Here is a 20,029-nt window from a genome sequence, read left to right on the forward strand (position 1 = left end):
AAAGGGACAATTGCTTCCTTATCTAAAACAGGATAGCTCTGGTATTTTCTATCCAAAAAAGAAAAACTTTTTTTTTTTAATTTTCCTTGTGTTAGTTTGGGTTTGGGTTTTCTATTATTCACAATATTGTGTCCTAACTAACCCAAAGTTCATCCCTTTTTAAACCACATTCCTTCCTCCAGAAATAAAAACTTCACATGCAGCAAGTGCTTTTACTTTTAATGTTAGATAACAATTTTATTTGTAGAAAATAATGATATGTAAGTACTTTAAAAAACAAAGCTTTGTCTTATTTTTTGTCTTATTTTTTCAAAATAACCACTTAATGAAAAACAACATATAAAAGGGAATCATCCAGAACTTAAAACTGTAGGCAAAAGTGGGTTTTCCATTCCTATATTAATACACACGCTATAATTACTTTTCCTAAAACCACCATCAACCACCTGTATTTCTTAAAAAATAAAATAAAAAATAAAAAGAATAAATTCAGGAGGCCCAAGTCATCCCCAGCCTTGACAGTATCCATAGAAAGAATGGTTTCCAAATTCCTCCCTGCATTTTGCATTTCAGGTTCAAGTTATCTTTTTGAAGGAGAATTCTTTAAGTTCTGTAAAGCATAATCACCCTTTCTCTGATGGGAAAAGTTTAAGCTATCTATTTGAGTAAGGATTTGGTGCTTAAAACCAGGGAATTCCTAAATTAAAGATATTTCTACAGATGAAGCTTTGGTTATATGAAGAGAATGAGGTGGAATTAATTCTGGGTACATATGAGATTCAAGAGATCAGTCTTCATCAGGCATTTATCAAGGACCTGCAAGGGATTCATGGGTGAAGGAAGCCCTTACCAGGCAGTTGCCCCTAGTTTGAGTGAGGATGCCTCCCACATCCAGGACACTCATTGATGGTAAAACAGAGGGACACAGAAAGTACTGTGTGCAAGGAAAGTTTGCAAGAAACAGAGGTCACATTAGAGAAGCTCCTATCCAGGTGGACTTGAGGAACTGGGAAGAATTCAACATTTGGAGATGGAAGCAGTTTTCTTAGGTGGAAAGAAGAGCATGAGGAGAGACAGAGAAGAACAAGTACAGAGCAGTTCAGAAGCCATTGTGTGGTCCCACTGGGATGGGACCTACCATAGAACCAATCACCTTCTCTGAGGGAGCTCTGCTGGGAGTAGATTTGACCTGATGAAGAGGAATTCAGAGATCCTTAGGTGAGGTGGGAAACAGACCCATACCAACACTCCAAAGAGGCCATGTTCTTCTACAAGGGAAAACAGTCTGGTAAGAAAAGTCCAAGGCTCTCGGTTTGATTTTTAACTCTGCCACTTAATTCTCAACCTCACGACCCCAACTGTAAAAAGAGGAGATTAGTGTCTTTCCTGTATACTTTATAGGATTGGCATGAATGTCAGGAGACACAGTGGGCACAAAATAGCATTGTCACCTACTTCTTGGCAGTCATTACAGGGTGATACTCCCTCAGTACTTGTTATTATTATTCTATTATTACTACTACATAAGAGATCCTGGAGGCCAGGAATCATATCATCTTCAAGACTAGAAACACAGTACATGACTTTTGTGAAAATTAATTCCACCTCATTCTCTCCACATAACCAAATCCTATCCTAATTAATTAACTAATGAGTAAATGGACCAATAATGTTTAAAATTCTCATACTGAACAACAAAATCAATCTCTTTGCTATGCTGAAAGCTGTTGACTGTTCTTTAATTGGCTTTTTGACTGTTGGGTCTGGTGGAGGCTCAGAGTGAGTAGTGATCAGTTGGTGTCATGGTAGAGAAGAAATCCTGTGAAGGTAGAGTCATTAACATTGTCAGCATAGACTCCATTATGTTCTCCATCCCCATACACCTGAAGCCAGACTTGATCGCCCACCTCCAGATGAAGGAGCACAGAGCCAGAGGCCTGGTCCACATTCTTGTCCTGGTACTGGTCATAGGTGAAGAGCGTAGCTTTGTCCTTCTTGAAAAGGCTGACCTTCACATCCTTCATGTAGACTGTGATATGGTAGGAGAAGTAGTACAGCCCAGGAATGTTGCAGTGGAATTTGCCAGTGGTGCCATCATAGTGGTTTTGCTGATTGTAGAAGATCTTGGTAAAACGAATGGGAACATTGGGGATAGTGTCCTTGGTTTCCAGTCCCACACTGAATGCTGACCGGTATACATAAGCACCTTCTCCAGGTTCTCCTTTCCTGCCTGGGATTCCTGGAAAGCCTCGGGGACCTTCAGCCCCAGTCACTCCAATTTCACCAGTGTCACCCTTAGGACCAACAAGACCTAGAGAATGAGACAATTTCAGTGACCACAGGAAATGGAGCTCTTGTTTAGGTTTTGTCCAGCTAAAACCACTGTCCCTGGGACCTCCACTCACAGCCTGCCTGACAGAACAAGGAGAAATGTCACCTCCTCTTTGTACATACCCCAGAGCCCAGCGGGTTCTCACAAATAAATCTCCAATCTTATCTCCTATAAGTTTCCATTATAGACTCTCTACCTTTTAACCCTTAGTATACTGGCTCAACCAATTACAGTCTTGCCCTCTATCTGCTCTGTCCATGATGCCCTCTATCCTCTATTCCGCCTACACATCTTTCAAGGTCTGACTCAAATCCTGCCTTCTCAAAGAAATTTCATATTAATCCAGATCTTCATTGAGCATATTTTCTCTGTGTTCCACACTTTGGACACTTGTTTACATTCAGTTTGGCTTTCTTGTAGAAACCCATAACAGAGTCTTGTGCGTTAGAGTCATCCTCTTAACAAAACCAAGAGTTCTCCGAAACTTGTGGAGAGCATTGGAGAGTATGCAGTTGAATACTGCTGGAAGAATGCTGCTGGAAGAAACAGGAATGAATGAGAAAAGAATAGGAAAAGTGAACATTTTGGGAATAAGAGTGAGGGTGAGGATGGGAAAAGGGACAAGGAAGGAGATGCAAGTGGAACGGAGTCAAGGAAATTTGGATTTAAAGGTACAACTTTGTCTCTCCCCTGGATGTCCAACTCAAAATCCATTCCAGGCTGCTTAATGGTCACATAAGAAAAAAGTGCTGCATCTTTCCTGTGTCTAGGCCTTAAGTAATAACTAGTGCTCTCATGTAGCCCTGGAGGCCCTCCTCTACCCAGGAATGATGAAGGAAACAAAAAAACCTTGTTCTTACCTGCATCTCCCTTCTCACCCTTCTCACCAGGGGTGCCATCTCTTCCATCACGGCCTGGGGTTCCATTATGACCAGGATGCCCTGGGATGCCTGCCATCCAACCTGCACAGGCCCCCTTGGGCATGGGAAGCAGGGCTCCTGGCCCTTCAGTAGTAACATCCTGGGCATGACTAAGCAGGCCTAATAGCAGTAGAAGGGCTTGCAGCAACAGCATCCTGAGTCCTGAAATCAACATGGAAACTGTCAGCCATGGGAGAGGCAGTCCCCACGATAGCACCCCCAGTCGGGAATGTGTAGCACTTAAACCATCTCAGCAGGGTCCACTCCAAGAACTATCAAGATTTTCTTGACTATTTGAACCTACCTTGATCTCTTTCTATCCCCAAATTTGCAATGCTTAGCATTATTCCCTGTATGGAGTTTCCTTTCCTCAGCAGGAGTGTGAGTTCATGATGGCAGGGATGACTCTCTTCAAATTCCCCATATCTGAGCACAGGACCAGGTACAGGGAATGCTCCAAGAGGCAGCTGGCCAATCACCACTCTTGAGTTTTCCAAGAATGATGACTCAGATCTGTCCACTCAACTCAACCAACTTCTCTCTCCTTGTCTCCCTTCTTCTTCTTCTTCTTCTTCTTCTTTGCTCCCTCCTCTTCTCTCATTTTCTGTGACTATTCCTCCTTCTTTCTCCCCACACTTGTCTTTCTTCCTCTTCCCCTCTCCTGGGTCATATGTTTGGCCATTTGGTACATGTATACACACAGCTTCACCTTGAACTAATCAGACAACCAGAAATGTGTTGTCCTACGAGGACATCCACTGATCCTTTGCCTGGGCCACATACCTATCCCTCCTTACTTTCCAAACCCTACTAGCCTTCAGGACACAGTTTGTATGTCACTTCCTTCAGGAAGTCCTCCTGTCCTCCCTCTCCCATCTGGGTTGGTTGTTCCTCCTCTGTTCCCCCAATTTCCTATCTTACCTCTATTATTACCCTTTTTGCACTCTACTATAATTCCTATTTTGCTCACCTGTTTTTCCATTAAACAGACACCATTGGGCAAGTCTAATATTTTGCAAACACAGAGCAGAAACCAAATAAATATTTTTATAACAAAAGAAAGAAAAGAGAGAATTAGAGAGGGGAAGAGAAAGAAAGAGAAAAAGAAAGAAGAGAAAAGGAAGGAGGGACGGTGGAGTGTATTAAAATGTGTATTCTGGGAGCCCTAGCAGAGAGCTCAAGTGGGATATGTGTCCAAGGGCCTCCGGTTCCCAGAATCAACCCTCCATAGCCCTCTCCCAGAAGAGGGCCCTATTCAGGCCCCTTATGGACTTTGGACCCCTCCTAGAGTCTGGGAGATCATCATTGGATGATCTTAGATGCCACATCTGGTGGCCGGGGTCTTTGTCTCTCCATTTTTATCTAAACAAGGAGTTAGAAGAAAGAATGGCTGGGTAGGAAATAGGTTCTAGGATCCTGGATCAGAAGTATCACTAAAATCCTCTGTGAGATAAGGTGGTGAGTTACAAAGGCCTGATTCTAAATGAAATGTACTCCATGTCCTTGTTTTACTCCAAAGACTCACTGTTTTTCATGAGTTTGCTGGTCTCTCCTATATTACATGAAGCTTCAGAATAAGATTTGTTTTTAGAATAAATTGCTTCTCTGTGAAAAATGTAGGAAAGACCCTGATTGGCAATCTTACATCAGATTTGCATGGTATCTGGAATACCACTTCTATACCCTTTTACCTGGGGCACTATGCTGCCCTCTTCATGTGGCACAACCAACTCATTTTTCATCTGTATCATATATGTATGTATGTGTGCTTATATATATATTTATATTGTGAGTACACATATATGCATGTGTATATGTGTTGCATAAGCTTTTTAGAAATTGCAGAAAAGAAAATAATTTCTAATACCAAGAATTTCTGTTTATTTTTATTATTTTATTTTATTTTATTTTATTTGTGTGTGTGTGTGTGTGTGTGTGTGTGTGCACGCGCACGGTGCTGGGGATTGAACCCAAGGCCCTGTGCATGCAAGGCAAATATTCTACCAACTGAGCTATATCCCTAGCCCCTCCCAGTTTATTTTTAAATAGTAGAAGTTATACTTTACACAGAAATTTACTCTTCTATATTTGTTTTATCATTTTATAGTTTTTATAACCACCCTTTCTGAATGCTAATCCATCAATGGATTTGACTTGACAAAGATATACTTGGTCATTCTATTTGGGGGAACTTTCAGTTTAAATTCCTTTAAAATGTCATTTTATATTCTGTAACAAATAATATTACATATCATTTTAAAATGTTATTTTAAACACCCATAGGTATATGACTTTTCCTCCAATTATTATCCCAATATAACATATTTCTAGAAGTTACTGGACCAAGAATGATGAACATTTTTTCAAGTATCTTGATATATATTCCAATACTTGAGGATGTCACTCTGCTATCCAGTAGCATGTCAGCATGTATATAAAAGGACCAGCTTTGAATATTATCACGAAAAACACTTTTTTCTTGTTGTTAGTTTAGTGAGCAAAAGAAATGGTATCTCACTGCTATATTTTGCATCCTTGAGTCATTAATGAGTTGTACATTTTATTAAAATCCTATTTCCTAATTTTTTTTTGGTACCCGAGATTGAACCCAGGGGCGCTTAAACATGGAGCAACAGCCCCAGTCCTCTTTATTTTTTATTTTGAGACAGAATCTCTCTAAGTTGCTTAGTGCCTCACTAAGTTGTTGAAGCTGGCTTGAACCTGTGATCCTCCTGCCTACTCCCAACCTCCAGATCTGCTGGGATTTACCGGCATACGCCACAATGCCTGGTCTATTTCCTAATTTAATTTCCTTTTTCAGATAGCTTTGTTACTCAATTTATCATGAACATAATGTTTACAGAATCAACATGTGTGAGCTCTTTGTATCAACACTTTGCCATACATGCTGGGACTGTTTTCTCCGGTGTTAGATTATCCTTCTGTTTATCCTAATTTATATTTATACAGAAGGTTTAGTTTTTACATAGACAATTCTATAGACAGTTTTCTATGCTTCCAGGTGTTAAATAGCCCTTATCAAAGTTGGGATTGGGTAAATATTTGATTTTCTTCTATTTTTCCTATCATTTGATATATTGAAAGTTTCCTTCTCTAATCCATCTCTGATTTTGTCTTGATGTAAGCTGTGATCCCAGATATTCAATGATTTTTCCCTCATTTGAAGACCAACTATTTAATCTCCTTTAATTAAATTAACATTTCCCTCTCTTTTGATCTGATGCATCATTTATCAAATATCAGGTTCTATTATAATTTTATAAGTAAAGTCAGAATTGAGAATGAGACTGGCAGGCAGATAGGAGAAGGAGAGGGACAGTGACAAACAAGAGCCACAGAGACTGTTGCCTCTCCTTAGGGGTCATAAATCTCCTTCAAGACTCTTTTTCTCATCTGTGTGTGCCTTGATCGCCCTCTACTGAATTTGGAGGACTTGGGAAAGTGCCGGAAACAAAATGAGAGGTAGCTCAAGGTTGGTATGTCCCAAGGTTAGAAGAAAGAAGTGAATTAGAGGAGAAGCCAAGAAGAGACCAGCAAAGCCCCCTGTATGTTTCAGGAGGTGCTTGTTCTGAACTTAAGATTTCATGTGTCTTTAAGCTTTCCCACTATTTGGCATGCCTGCCCTCTCTTCTTACAACTTGACCAATAAAACTCAGAACTTTGGCTTTATGCTTGTGTTCCGCAGAAATGAAGAAAGAAAGATCTGTGCGGCTCTGTTATTTTCCGTAGGGAGACAGGAGGAGAGAGTCCAGACTGTGCAAACTAGTGGAGGCACCTAAAGATAAAAGGTGGGTTGGTGGTCTACCCCAAATGCTTGGAGGAAATACAAAGACAATTCTCTGACTCCGCCCCTTCTCTGAAAAATTGAGATCCTGTTCTCCTAACCCAAGGGAACATGATCTGTCTCCAACACTTCAGTGTTATGGACAGCTTTCTCCAGTTACAGATGTAATCAGTCTGGGTCCTCTGAGGGTGGCATAGGGTAGAGGTGCAGAAAAGGGAAGAGAAAGGAATGAGGACATCAGGACATTTCTGATGCTGAGAGAAGAGTCTGATTGAAGAAGGCTGCATTCCAACCTAATTCTAGATGAAAAATGAGCAGTTGATAACTACTGAAAGTCAATGTAAAGATGCCTCATTTTCAAAAAAAATTACAAAACTATTTGTATTCTTTGTTTAGATAAAGAATTGTTATGCTTTGATTTCCAAAAACGTCTGTTTCTATGGGGAAAACATTATTAAATGAAACTAAGGATTAATCTAAGACTTAATCATACCTATAAAGAAAAACTTACATGGGTCATAAAGCTAAATCCTAGGACTGCTTATAATCCTTTGCCTGTGGAAAATATTACCTGTAAAGTCCCTACCTCATGTAATGTCTCTCTTAATTCTCACAACCATCTTGAGAGACAGTATGGGGTAGAATAAGAAGCACAGACTCTACAATCTTAGTACCTAGGTGCCAAGTATTTGTTCTTAACCTTAATGTGTTATAATCTTTCAAGTTTGTTGGAGGATTTAATGACCTAGAACGTTGGTTTGGTACATGTCAGTGCTCAATAAATGTCAGTTATGACTGAGTCCATTTTGGAGTGAGGAAAACGAGAGGTTAAATGACTTGCCCAAGATCCCAGAATTAAACACAGAGGCTCTGGAAGTCAAACTCTGGTCCTCTGGATCCCAATAACAGACAGTTCTTCAACGTAGTCCAGGAGGGAAAGCATTGCAGTCACATACCTTCCCTTTAGTATTCGTCCCCATGGAGTGGGGATGACAGAGGATAGTGTGGAAAGACCTGGCCTGCAAATTATGAAGCAGGAGACCTGGCTTCTCCCCCAGGCTCCTCCTCACTCTCTGGGTGTCTTACTTCTCCTACCCACCTTTCCGACTTCATGCGCTTTGTCTATAAATGTGGGATATTAATTCTTACCTAGCCTATTTCACAATATTGTTATGAAAACCAGTTGGTGGAAAGCATGAAAAAGTATTTTATGAACATATAAAGTGCTCTACAGTAAGTGAGAGAAGAGAAGCAAACAAATATTTTTGGACTACTTTTACATATCCATTTCCCTTCTCCCCATCATTTTCTTTTACTGGTGCATTAGAATTGTACATATGTTGGGTTTTGTTATTACATGTATGTTCATTCACATAATATAGCAATATAATTTGGCCAATATCATTCCCCAGTATTTCGCCTTTCCCTCCTTCCTCTCCCCCGTCCATTTCCTCTACTCTTTTCTCATTTCACCCATAATGCTAGGAGATAGAACTCGGTTGTCACAAGAGAAATCCAACAATTAGAGAGATTCAGTAATTTCTATCCAAGGATAACAAGCAAATGAGAGCAAAAGTACAATTTGAAACCAAAATCACCACACTGGCCTGATCTTCCTGGCAAACTGTACACAGGCATGAGTTCATTCCCCTTAAATTCATAAGGAGATGATCATGATGTGCTTGGGATCTTAAGGGGCCAGAGTATGATCTCTCGTTTTCCTGTTAAAAATATAAGAGAAATTCCACTTTGACCTGCTGGAATTTCAATAGCAACAGCATAATCTTGTGAAATACAAGGACAGGATCCCCTTTGGGACTAGCAAGAGACAGAGCTCTATGGGGGAAGAGGTTGCCAAACTGGTGCCAACTGCTCCAGCAGGAAAAGTCAGAACAGTGCACAAAATCTTCACATCCAGAGCCAAAGTGACCTCAGAAATCATCTATTCACTGTCCTGGCTTTTCAAAGGGGAAGACTGCAGGGAAGGAAGAGGGAAGTATTTATTAGATCCTCACAGAAGCCAGATACCATGCGAGGAGTGTTTACACATCATTTATTTTCACCTTAACAAGAGCTCCCTGAAGGAAGAAAACTGACCCACACTTTAGATATAAAGAAATAGAGATAAAAGAAATGATCTCAGAGAAATCTCTGTTACAACTTCCAAACTGGTAAACCATCCACCACTGACCTTCAGACTCTGTTTCCCAATCTGCTAAGTGGGATCATGTGAGATAAGGTATACAAGAACACTTTGAAATTGGTGAACACTTTGGCATATCATCTGACTTTATGTCATCCTCCCATACTCCTGCTTTGTACTCTACTTTATAAGAGACCCTCAGACTCAAAGAGGTTGAAATGCTGGCTTCATATCACACAACAATTGGTTAAGTGGCTTGAAATTGATACTCTTAAAGTTTGAAATAGTAAAATATTGGCAATTTTGCATGATAAAGCCTAATGATAAATGGTAGAATCATAAACCTACTCAACTCTGTCTGGCTCCTAGAATTGTCTGAAAGTTTTCACTCAGCCTGAAACAGATGTCAGTATTCCTAGGCTTGCCACACCCATACACAAACACATGTGCATACACTCATTCACTCATACCTTCAAGCAACTGGTAAAGCAAAACATCCTTCCACTGCATTTTTAGGATGAGTCTCCCTCCCCAAGAAGTTTTCCCAATTGAACACTCCTGATCTCCAAAACACATCACTCCTGACCTCAGCCAAGTACCTGGAGTACTGATCCTCTGACTTGGTGAGCAGATAGTAGAGAGTTTGTCCCTGCAACCACCTTAAAAAGGACAAGAAGCAAGACTGGTGTCTCTCCTTGAGACTTCTCAAGATGTAAGGAAGGGTGACAACAGAGGGCCACTGATGAAGCTGCAGGGTTTGATTTCTTTCTACTGCTCAGCTCCATTAGCCAAGCTGGCACCACTGTGTTCCTTTGGCCATATTCTGCTAGGATATTCTGCCCGAAACCAGTCAAGACAGAACAAGCCTTACTCCTAACAGTCCGGAGGAGTAAATCAAGAATCAGAATCAAGGGCTGGGGATGTGGCTCAAGCGGCAGCGCGCTCGATCCTCAGCACCACAAACAAAGATGTTGTGTCTGCCGAAAACTAAAAAGTAAATATTAAAATTCCCTCTCTCTCTCTCTCTCTCTCTCTCTCAAAAAAAAAAATTAAAAAAAAAAAGAATCAGAATCAAGCATGAGGCTTGATTAAAAAGCCAGAACATCTCCATATCGGCAACCTGTGTCCTCTAATCCATGAGGGGCTGCTCTGACTTCTAAATCCCCTACCCTTGCCCACCCCACTCTGACCACCGCTTCTACAGGTGAAAACCACCAGGAAGCTTCAGAGGCAGCACTCTCTGGGACAAATAGGATTGGGCTTGGCAAAGATCAGGCAGATCCAGGCGCTCCTCTCAGAAAGTACCTTTCAAAAATGAGATTTCTTATAACTTTCCCAGACTATTTTCTCTTTACCTCACTTGAAACCCTCAATTGCCTGGCAAGATATCCCCATAGCTATGACATCCCCAAATCTACAGACAATGGCCACATCACACTCATCTTTTATCTCATGAACCACCCAGTGTGTGGCCAGTAGCACATACCCAACCATCTTTGTTGAACTGAATCAAGCGGCAGAGCCAATTTTAAACTCAAGTCTGAGGTCAAACCTCTACTTAACTTTTCCCAAGCTGCTTCTGCACATGCTGATTCCTTTGCTGTACCTGGTCAGGCTGAAAAGTGATTTAACCCCTTGTCCTTTATCAAATCTGACTCCATCTGTGGACAAGACCTCCCATTCACTGACCTTAACCTTTTTCTCAGTAGACATCCTCCCACAAGTGAATTAGGAAAATTCAAGATGGCACTGGGCTTTTTGGCCAGAAGGAACAATTCTTTCTCTCTTGGAGTTCTGGAGAATTGAGAAAAAATTCTGAGGCCTGTCTGCTTCGACCAGTTCTACCTTCCCCTGGGTTTTACCCATAACAAATTCTATACTATGACAGACAGGAAAACCTGGGCACATCCCAGCTAAGGCTGGGCAGTCATCTCCCGCCCCCCAAGCCTGGAACTTAATAGAATTGCTCTTACCCTCTGGTATGGAATCAGACCCACCAACTTAGTCAATATGGACGGATGTGAGAAGGAGAAGGCCTTCCCTCAAGAGCCTGGTACTCATGGGGGCAGACAGTCCCCACCTCACAAATGTCCTTTCTCATTGGCCAGCCAAGGGAGGGCCAAAGACCAATGAATGGGCACCTTGTCCCTGGCAATCATCTTGGGTCTTCACCCTAGGGAACCTGGTGCAACCCAGCAGACTCAGGAAGCCAAGTGGATCTTGAGTCAAAACACTCCTGTTCCCACACATTGACCCTTATTTGTGCCTTCTACCACAGCAACAGAAAGCAGGACAGGGGTAAAGACCACAACAGGAAAACAGGACATTTCTGTATCTGAGAGGAAACTTCCTCAAGTAAAATAAATTGCTCAGTTGTCCAAGAGACCTCCTTCTCCCACAGACTTTTACTAATAAATCAAGGATATTAATTATTATATCACACTCCTGCTTATTGGGCATGATTAAATATGAGATTGTGTGGCTCAGACATCAAGATTTAAGCAGGAAGAACAGCCAGATGGTGCTTGGCATGAGGGTAAGAAATAGAATGCACCCTCTACTCTCTGACCTGGACCCTGAATTTAGGAAAGACTTTGTGTATTAATTCTAAGAGCTGAGATGAAGGAAAGTTCCCAGGTGGTGTAGGGCTTGGCAAGTTCAAAACATTTAGAGGTCCTGAATTCTCAAAGTTTATGGCCTACATGAAAATCAAATATAATATGACAGAAAACATCTATAAAAGTTGGTATTAGAACACCATATTTCAGGATTTTCTGGTTTTAAATCTCAAAATAAAGTTTCACAAATAAACTTTATGTGTGTGTTTGGGCCCTGATTTTCCAGTACATTGAGCAGTACATTAATCTGTCTATTGGGGAACACAGCCCTGGACTGGAACCGGCCTGCAGGACTGGAAACTGCCCCCCACTTAGGTATTCCTATAAGGCTCAGGTTGGAGTGACAACATTCAACACCCTGGTCTCTCTTGACAACTCATGTTTTATTTTTGAAGGGCGGGATCAGAGTTAATTCTTGCAATCCACAAATCCTAATGAATTGATCATGACCCGAGCAGAGGCTCTGGATGCCAGCCACAACTTTAACAGGACATTCAGAAACAAAATGTTCTCAGGTACAGGCTGGGCATGTCACCTGCCCCTAACCACCACTCCCTACTGACAACACAGACCCTGAGTCCCCCAGAAAAGTCAAGTCCACCAGTAAAATTCTGACCTAAAGCCTTGGACTGCTGCTAATATGCAAATATTTCTAGAAACATCATATTAGGACACAGAAATTGGAAACTTGAGGTCCTTTCCAAGGGCTACTGTTTTACGTAGGGTGCCTGCAAAAATGAGGTTCTATGTACTTTAGCAGGTAAATTGTACCAAGGAGAAAACAAAGAAATGGTAGAAACTCTCAGTTACATTACTGGTTTATTTTTATTTATTTAATTTATTTTTAAATTTTCTTATTTATGTTTGGTCTGTGTTACTGTTTCTAGGAATGTAAATTTCATGAGAACAGGGGTTTGTCTATCCAAGGCTGTATCTTTCAACCCCTAAAACAGGACCTAGTACAAGGTAAATAACAATGAATGTCTAATCAATGAATAAGCAAGTGCTCATACTCAATACTCTCTTGGAGATAACTGTGATTTTTCTCCCACTTCACAAATAAAGAACCCAGAGTTCAACCAGAGTAACTTGTTTAAGGCACAGATCCAAGATGTCAACCTAGATCTGTGTGACTACAAAATGCACATGCTTTCTAATAGCTCATGTCCTTTCCCCCTCCTGATGGTCTGAGAAAGCAAGATTCATGTATGTGCTTCAGGGTAGCTTTGGAATGGCAAAAAAGCGGTGGGGGGGGGGGGCATTTTCCTCTACCCTTATGGGAATGCAGCTGGTTTCAGCAGTCTTTATTGCACAAAGGTGGAATGACTTTAGCCCCACAATCACACAAGATTGTGCTGGGTCTGGCTGTCAGCCGGTGGCATTGTGAAAGCCTGTTATTTTGTGAGGCCTCAGGGAAATCTGCCATCTACCACAAAGGCCATCATGTGGAAAGAGCAATTCTGAGGCATGCTGGTTTAAAGACTATAACTGGAAAACATTCAATCAGAAAAGCCTTGAGGCTAGTTCTTTTCCCAAGACAGAAATGTTGCTATCTAGAATGAAGTAACCACATAAATGTAACCATTTTCTCCAGGGGTCCATGTATTGTTCAAGTCAGCATGTGAATTGGGATACTGAATAACAGGCAAGATGACTCAGTTTCCTTTAACTATGGTAAAGGTAAACTTAACTATATATTTGCCATATATAACTAGCTATATATTTTTGCTTAATCATAATTTTTAAAGAATAATCTTAATTGAAATAAGTAAGCGTAATAACCTTATTTTGAAAAATTATACTAAATTTGGAGCACATGGCAGAGTGAGTCCACCCTGCAGCATTCCTGCAGCATCCCTGAGCTATTTGAAAGCATGTAGATTTTGTAGTCACACAGATCTAGGTTGACGTCTTGGATTCCATTCCATCCTCCAAATCCCTACAAATGGCTTGAAAGAAAAATTCTTTTTCCTTGAACCGAGTATGTTGCTCAGTGGTAGAGCACTTGCCTAATACACATGTGAGGCTCTGGGTTCAATCCCTGACACTGCAAAAAAAAAAAAAAAAAAGGAGAAAACAAATGCCAAATAAGTACATAAAAAGTTATTCAACATAATTAATCATTTGAGGAAAATATAATTTAAAGCCACAGTGAGCTATCACTACATAGCTGGTAGAATGGCTAAAATAAAAAATAGTGAGAAATATCATAGTGGTAGATTTGTGTTATTATACAACTGTAAAAATGGCAGAGTGAGTCCACCCTGTGGACTAGTGAGAATATGAAACACTAAGAATGAAACTTAATTAATCTATGTGTTGGATTTTAGGTGATTAAAAGAAAAAGTGTGGGTAAAATAGATAATATAAAATATATTTAAAATTAGAAATAATGAGAATACTACATTTGGTCAAGAGTGCATAAAAATGGATTCCACCATGCGGCCAGCACAATGGTTTCATTAATGAGGTTCTTGGCATAAAAGTTAGCTAGCAGAGATCGAAATAAAACACACAGACTCAGTTACCTTATTTCTATTGCCAGGTCCGAGATGGCTCCCTTCTCTGGTTCCCACCTCTAACCGCCCGGCAGGGCAGCAAGGATTACTCAGGGCTAGCAGGAGAGAGAGAGAGCGAACACGCCAGGGAGTAGCCTTTTATTTGGGAACAAGAAATTCAGGGGAGAATTCCATCCAATGAAGGTTGAGGGGGGGCCGCACTCCAAGGTCAGGGTCAGTGATTGGGCCCCTGGGGTCAGTGGTCAGTTACACCCCCACATGGACGGGTTCTCTCATCAGGAGAGGGCCAGGAAAGCTCCAACACAGCCAGAGCGCCTCAGACCCAAACCGGGAGTCACCCAGTGTGTGAAAATGGCTCCCCACAATGGATCACTCACAAAAAATGGAAATGGAAAATGATATACCCACTCTGAAAAATAATTCAACAGTTTCTTAAAAAATTAAATAGTAGTCATACTCCTCTGTGTGGAAATAATTATAAAAACCCAGAAAATGTGTGACACTAATAATAAATTAACCAAATTATGCTATGTACATGTATGAATATATCACAATGCATTCCAATTTTATATATAACTATAAGGTACCAATTCAAAAATAAATACAAAAATAGAAGGAAGACCAATAAAGTATAGAAAGGGATCAGGGGAGGGAGGAAGGGAGAAAGAAGAAGTTGACAAAAAAGAATTAATCCTAAAAATAAAAATGAAAATTATGTCTACACAAAAACCTGTACATTAAAAACCTGGAAAATTATGTATACATATCTATGTATATGTACATATATGTGTATGTGTAGGGGTGTGTGTGTGTACATATATATTTGCCCATTTGCATGAATAAATTGGATAAATTTATAGCAATGGAATTGCAGGATCAAGGGATAGGCACAATTTAAGTTTATATAGTTATTATAAATCAAATCTCCCAAATCCAATATTGATTTATATTCCTCTCAACATGGCATGAAAGTATCTGTTCTCCTATATTCTTGTCAATACTCAGTACTGTTAAATATTTAAATATATAATATTCTAATAGGTTTTATAAAAAGTCTCATTTTAATTTGTATTTTTCTATCATCTATGAGTGCAAACTGCTTTTTATATATTTGTTGGTTACATGCATTTGTTTTCTTGTGAACTATGTTTCTTTGCTGTTCAATTGTCCCTAATAATTTTTAAAAGTTCTTTGTACAGCATGAAAATCAATCCTTTGTTATATGATTTGAAACTTGAATCTATCCACTTTAAAAATGTTTTATACAAATATTTTTGTGACAATGCAGTCTAATTATTAACATTTTCCTTTTGGGATCCTAAATTTTGTGTCTTGCCTGAAAAGATGCTCCCAGTTTCAAAGTTGTTCTTTAAAATAAACAGCTTTTCTTTTTTTCTTTTTTGAGATGGGGGGTCTCACTATGTTGCCCAGGTTGGCCTTGAACTCCTGGGCTCAAAGGATCCTCCTGCCTCAGTCTTCCCAGTAGCTGAGACTCTACCAGTGAGCTGCATCCCAGTAATTTGGGATGAGCTACATCCCCAAATTTTTAAAGGAATTCTGTCCTTTGAAAAACAAAATAATTACAGATTTGTCAAATGAAAGAATTAAAAAATAAAATCATGAACATTTTATACAGAGACATGTTTTATTTATTTATTTGGTACTGAAAATTGAACCCAGGGGTTATTTGAGCTACATTCCTAGCACTTTGTTTGTTTGTTTGTTTTGTTTTGTTTTGTTTTCAGACAGGGTCTGGCTAAGTTTCTTAGGGCCTTGCTAAATTGCTGAGGCTGATATGGAACTTTCAATCTTCCTGCCTCTACCTCTGAAGTAGTTGGAATTACAGGTGTGCACCACCTTGCCGGCTCATATTTTAAAGAATAATCTTGGAACTGGGAAGGAGGAGGTATGGCAGTAGGAAAGTTGGTGGATCAAGAGGAACAACATTACCCTAAGTACATGTATTACTGCACATATGGTGCGACTCTACATAGTGTACAACCAGAGGAGTGAAAAGTTGTGCTCCAATTTTGTACAATGAGTGGAAAAGCTTTCTGTTGTCATGTGTAACTGATTAGAACTAATAAAAAATAAATTTTAAAAAACCTTTCCATCCTCACGATGACAGGGAGCTATTGAAGAGAAGGACTTCACACACATGTTGGCCAAGCTCAGAGAGGCTAATGTGGTGATGAGAGCTCTGGACTAAGAGTTGGAGCCTCTGGATTCTAGCCCCTGCTGTGCTGCAGGCTGGTGGGGCGACTACTGCACATATTAATACATGTAGCTATAAGAAATAAGATGGAAATGGTCTGTCATTAGGAACTACAATTCCCACTCCTCCTTGAAGCTAGAAGTGACCATATGACTAAGTTTTTACCAATGAATGTGAAAGAATGTGATGTGTGCCACTTCTGAGTTGAGTCATAAAGTACCGGACATGTGATCCATTCGTCTATTTTCCCCACTTGTGGACATAGATATGGCTGTGACAGAGTTTTAACCACACTGATAAAGAAATTGTTCTGAGGGACAATGAGAACCCAGATGAAGAAACTTGGGTAAATCTTGAGTAACTGTTTGAAGCAGTCTTGGTCTCTACCCTGGATGCTGCATGAAATAGAAACATTGTTTAAGTCATTATGTCATTGGGTCTTTTTGTTAGAGCAGCTTAGTAATACACAGGGCAGGTGGTATTATACAAAGGAATGAGTTCTGCAGTGAAAAAGTTTGAGAAATGATTGGGTTAAAAAAAAAAGTAGGGCTTGTGGTGTAGCTCAGTTGTGGAGAAACTTTGCCTAGTATGTGTGAGGCCTGGGTTCAATTGCCAGTACCACAAAGGACAAGAAAAGAAAAAGTATGCAGTCTTCTTTCCTATAAGATTTCTCTGAGCCTAGACAGATGTTGTTGTTGTTGTTGTTGTTCTCATGCAACAGCTTAAGGGAGAAGATTGCTGATCTCTTGCATTGTTGTTTTGTTTTGTTTTTTGGTACAAGGGATTGAGCACAGAGGCACTCAACCACTGAGCCACATCCCCAACCCTATTTTGTATTTTATGTAGAGACAGAGTCTTGCTGAGTTGCTTAGTGCCTTGCCATTGTTGAGGCTGGTTTTGAACTTGCGCTGATCCCCTTGCCTTAGCCTCCTGAGCCTCTGGGATTACAGGCGTGCACCACCGCGACTGGCTGATCTCTTGCATTTTCTTGCTGATTCTGAAAAACACTCTGGAAATGCTATTTTGGATGATTTCTCTTTGGTCTAAATATTGCACAATGCACAGTTAGAATTTAGTGTACACTCAGAACACCAAATTGTACAGAATTAGGGCTTCCTTTAGTCCAACCACTTCAGCTAAAGCCTGTTACCAGGTTTCCTCTAGGGAACAATAGGCCATATTATAAAATCATGAAGGATATGAACAATTCTTGCAAAAGTTTTAGGAAACTTGCATCTCATTTTTCTGAATTTCTCCTTATCCAAACAAGTGAAACCATGACAGAAGTTTTACCCACAGAAGAGTTGTCTTTTTCTTTTTTTTTCCTTCGTACTTTCAGAGGGTTTTACCACCAATAAAATAAAATAAAATAAAATGTCCCACAACCATAATCCAATCAGCAACTATCTCTGGGTGGCTACTGTGAGCAAGGCCCTGGAGAAGAGGACACATGTACACTGGAAGGACAGAGTGGGTAGAGCACCTGGGGACAGTGCCGAGGACATCCAACAATGACTGGGACTGCAAAGGCTCCTCTTGTCTCCCATCTATAATGTGTGATCTGCTGAAAGTCTCCTCCTGGGAAGTCAGGTTCTGGTACTTTGTCCTTTGCCAGTGCAATCAAGTATGAACATTTTTATAGATTCATCAAAGAGCTTAGATCCACTGAGGAAGTTGAAGTCACACAAATCCCAGCCTATTCTTTTTTTTTTTTTTTAAAGAGAGAGTGAGAGAGAGAGAGAGAGAGAGAGAGAGAGAGAGAGAGAGAATTTCTTAATATTTATTTTTTAGTTCTCGGCGGACACAACATCCTTGTTGGTATGTGGTGCTGAGGATCGAACCCGGGTCGCACGCATGCCAGGCGAGCGCGCTACCGCTTGAGCCACATCCCCAGCCCAATCCCAGCCTATTCATGGCATCCCCACCTAGGCTCAGGGCTGACCACAGTAAAATTCAGAGCCCAAACTACTCACCGCTCCCTTTAGCTTGGGAACCTGTGCTGCCCCCCGCCCTGCCCCGAAAGCCTTATTTCATGATTAATAATTTTTTTCATACCCTCTTGTTCCATATGTGGCATTCTCAGTCTGGTCTTTGGAATTATTTTTAGCAAGTGGGGAGGGTTTGATCCCATCCCCCTCTGAGCAATCACAAATTATTAATTTTCTGATTTTTTGAAACATACTCTATCATCAGGAAAGATGTTTTGTTGTTAGAGGGCAGTAGCATGTGGACCCACAACATTGTTTCACTTTCTGAAAAGTTCAAAGTAGAACCTTAGATGGACAATTATTCCAAGGAGCCGCTACCTAAACAACACGTCCCTTAATCTTTTCTTTCTCTCTCTTAATCGCCTACTCAAAGGGTTTCTTTAAGAACAAAGAGAGATACATTATTTTTGTTTTCTTGATTTCTAAAGTAGTTTTCTTGAGACTCCCAAGAGACACTGCTCTCAATTAGTTGACCCACTCCATTCCAGAAACAATCGGAGGACTGAATACTCAGCTAGATCCTGTGTCCAGGGAAAACTTAAAATCAAACCATCCCTAATTATTACGAAACAAACTAAATCCAAAGCTTACCCAAAACTAGGTAACTGCAAGAATGCTGGTTGCAAGCTCTGATTTCCCAGCTTTCAGCCCACCCTTCTATTCTCTGCTTTGAAGGGTGGGGGAGAGGAGGGGAATGAACTCCTTCAGTATACTGCCAACCTTCCCCTGGTAGCATCTCTACTCTGAGTGCCACATCGAGCTCCGGCAGCACCAGTGGATCAAGGTGGCCATTTTTCCAACAATCATATAACTAACTCCTTGCCCTTTTCTGCTAGCCATGTTCCTCTGTGGAGCTCTGCATGCAACTCCAGGACCTCAGACCCTGAGTCCTGAGCCACCTGTGCCATAATTAGCACCTCCTCAGAGGACTAGTGCCAGCCATGAGCCACCTCCACAAACTCTGGATTTTGATAATTCCAACATCTGTCCTTTGCTCTTAGCTCTTGGAGCAATAGCTGCTTCTTACAATTGAAATCTTCATGATACATCAATATTTCCTTGTTGCACCTCAATAGCAGGTTAAATAATATAATAATATATTATTAATAATATATTAAATAATATATTTAATAATGTGTTGAAATAATCAGTATGGTGTCTCTGTCAGTTGTTGGAACTTGACTGATAGATAGTACAGTTGACCTTCCATATTCCATATTCCTCTGAGGAGTCAGCCAATTGCAGAGAGAAAACATTTCAAATTGTGTCTGGACTAAACATACACAGAATTCTTATTGCCATTATTCTCTGAACAGTACAGCATAACCACTATTTATATAGCATTTATATTGTGTTGAGTATTATACATAATCTAGAGATGATTTAAAGTATATAGGAGGATATGCATGGGATATATGCAAAACTACACTATTTTTCATAAGGAACTTGAGTATCCACAGATTTGGGTATGCACAGGAAATCTGCAATC

General features: G+C 40.3%; 1 protein-coding gene across 3 annotated transcripts; it reads right to left on the bottom strand.

Annotated features, from left to right (window-relative positions):
• Positions 1–286: 286 nt before the first annotated feature.
• ADIPOQ (adiponectin, C1Q and collagen domain containing) lies at positions 287–14,452 on the bottom strand. 3 transcript variants are annotated; one of them, XM_081301067.1, is made up of 3 exons: positions 14,347–14,452; positions 3,193–3,414; positions 287–2,311 (listed from the first exon to the last, which is right to left on the bottom strand). In XM_081301067.1, exons 2-3 carry the CDS (start codon positions 3,404–3,406, stop codon positions 1,791–1,793), a joined length of 735 nt encoding a protein of 244 aa, XP_081157193.1. In that variant the 5' UTR covers positions 3,407–3,414; positions 14,347–14,452; the 3' UTR covers positions 287–1,790. The 3 variants fall into 3 exon arrangements, with proteins under 3 accessions (XP_081157193.1, XP_081157194.1, XP_081157192.1); XM_081301068.1 differs by lacking the exon at positions 14,347–14,452 and adding an exon at positions 10,890–11,134; XM_081301066.1 differs by lacking the exon at positions 14,347–14,452 and adding an exon at positions 11,174–11,253 and having other exon boundaries at positions 290–2,311.
• Positions 14,453–20,029: the final 5,577 nt, after the last annotated feature.

This window comes from Spermophilus citellus, assembly GCF_964194105.1.
Source record: "Spermophilus citellus genome assembly, chromosome: 7".
Classification (NCBI taxonomy): Eukaryota; Metazoa; Chordata; class Mammalia; order Rodentia; family Sciuridae; genus Spermophilus; species Spermophilus citellus.

What these genes read in the sequence shown, in the direction of transcription:
- ADIPOQ (XM_081301067.1), bottom strand. Translation starts at nt 3,406, where the DNA reads ATGCTGTTGCTGCAAGCCCTTCTACTGCTATTAGGCCTGCTTAGTCAT. An exon ending in GGGTGAGAAGGGAGATGCAG is followed by an intron (nt 2,312 to 3,192) that starts GTAAGAACAAGG and finishes CTCATTCTCTAG; the next exon opens with GTCTTGTTGGTCCTAAGGGT.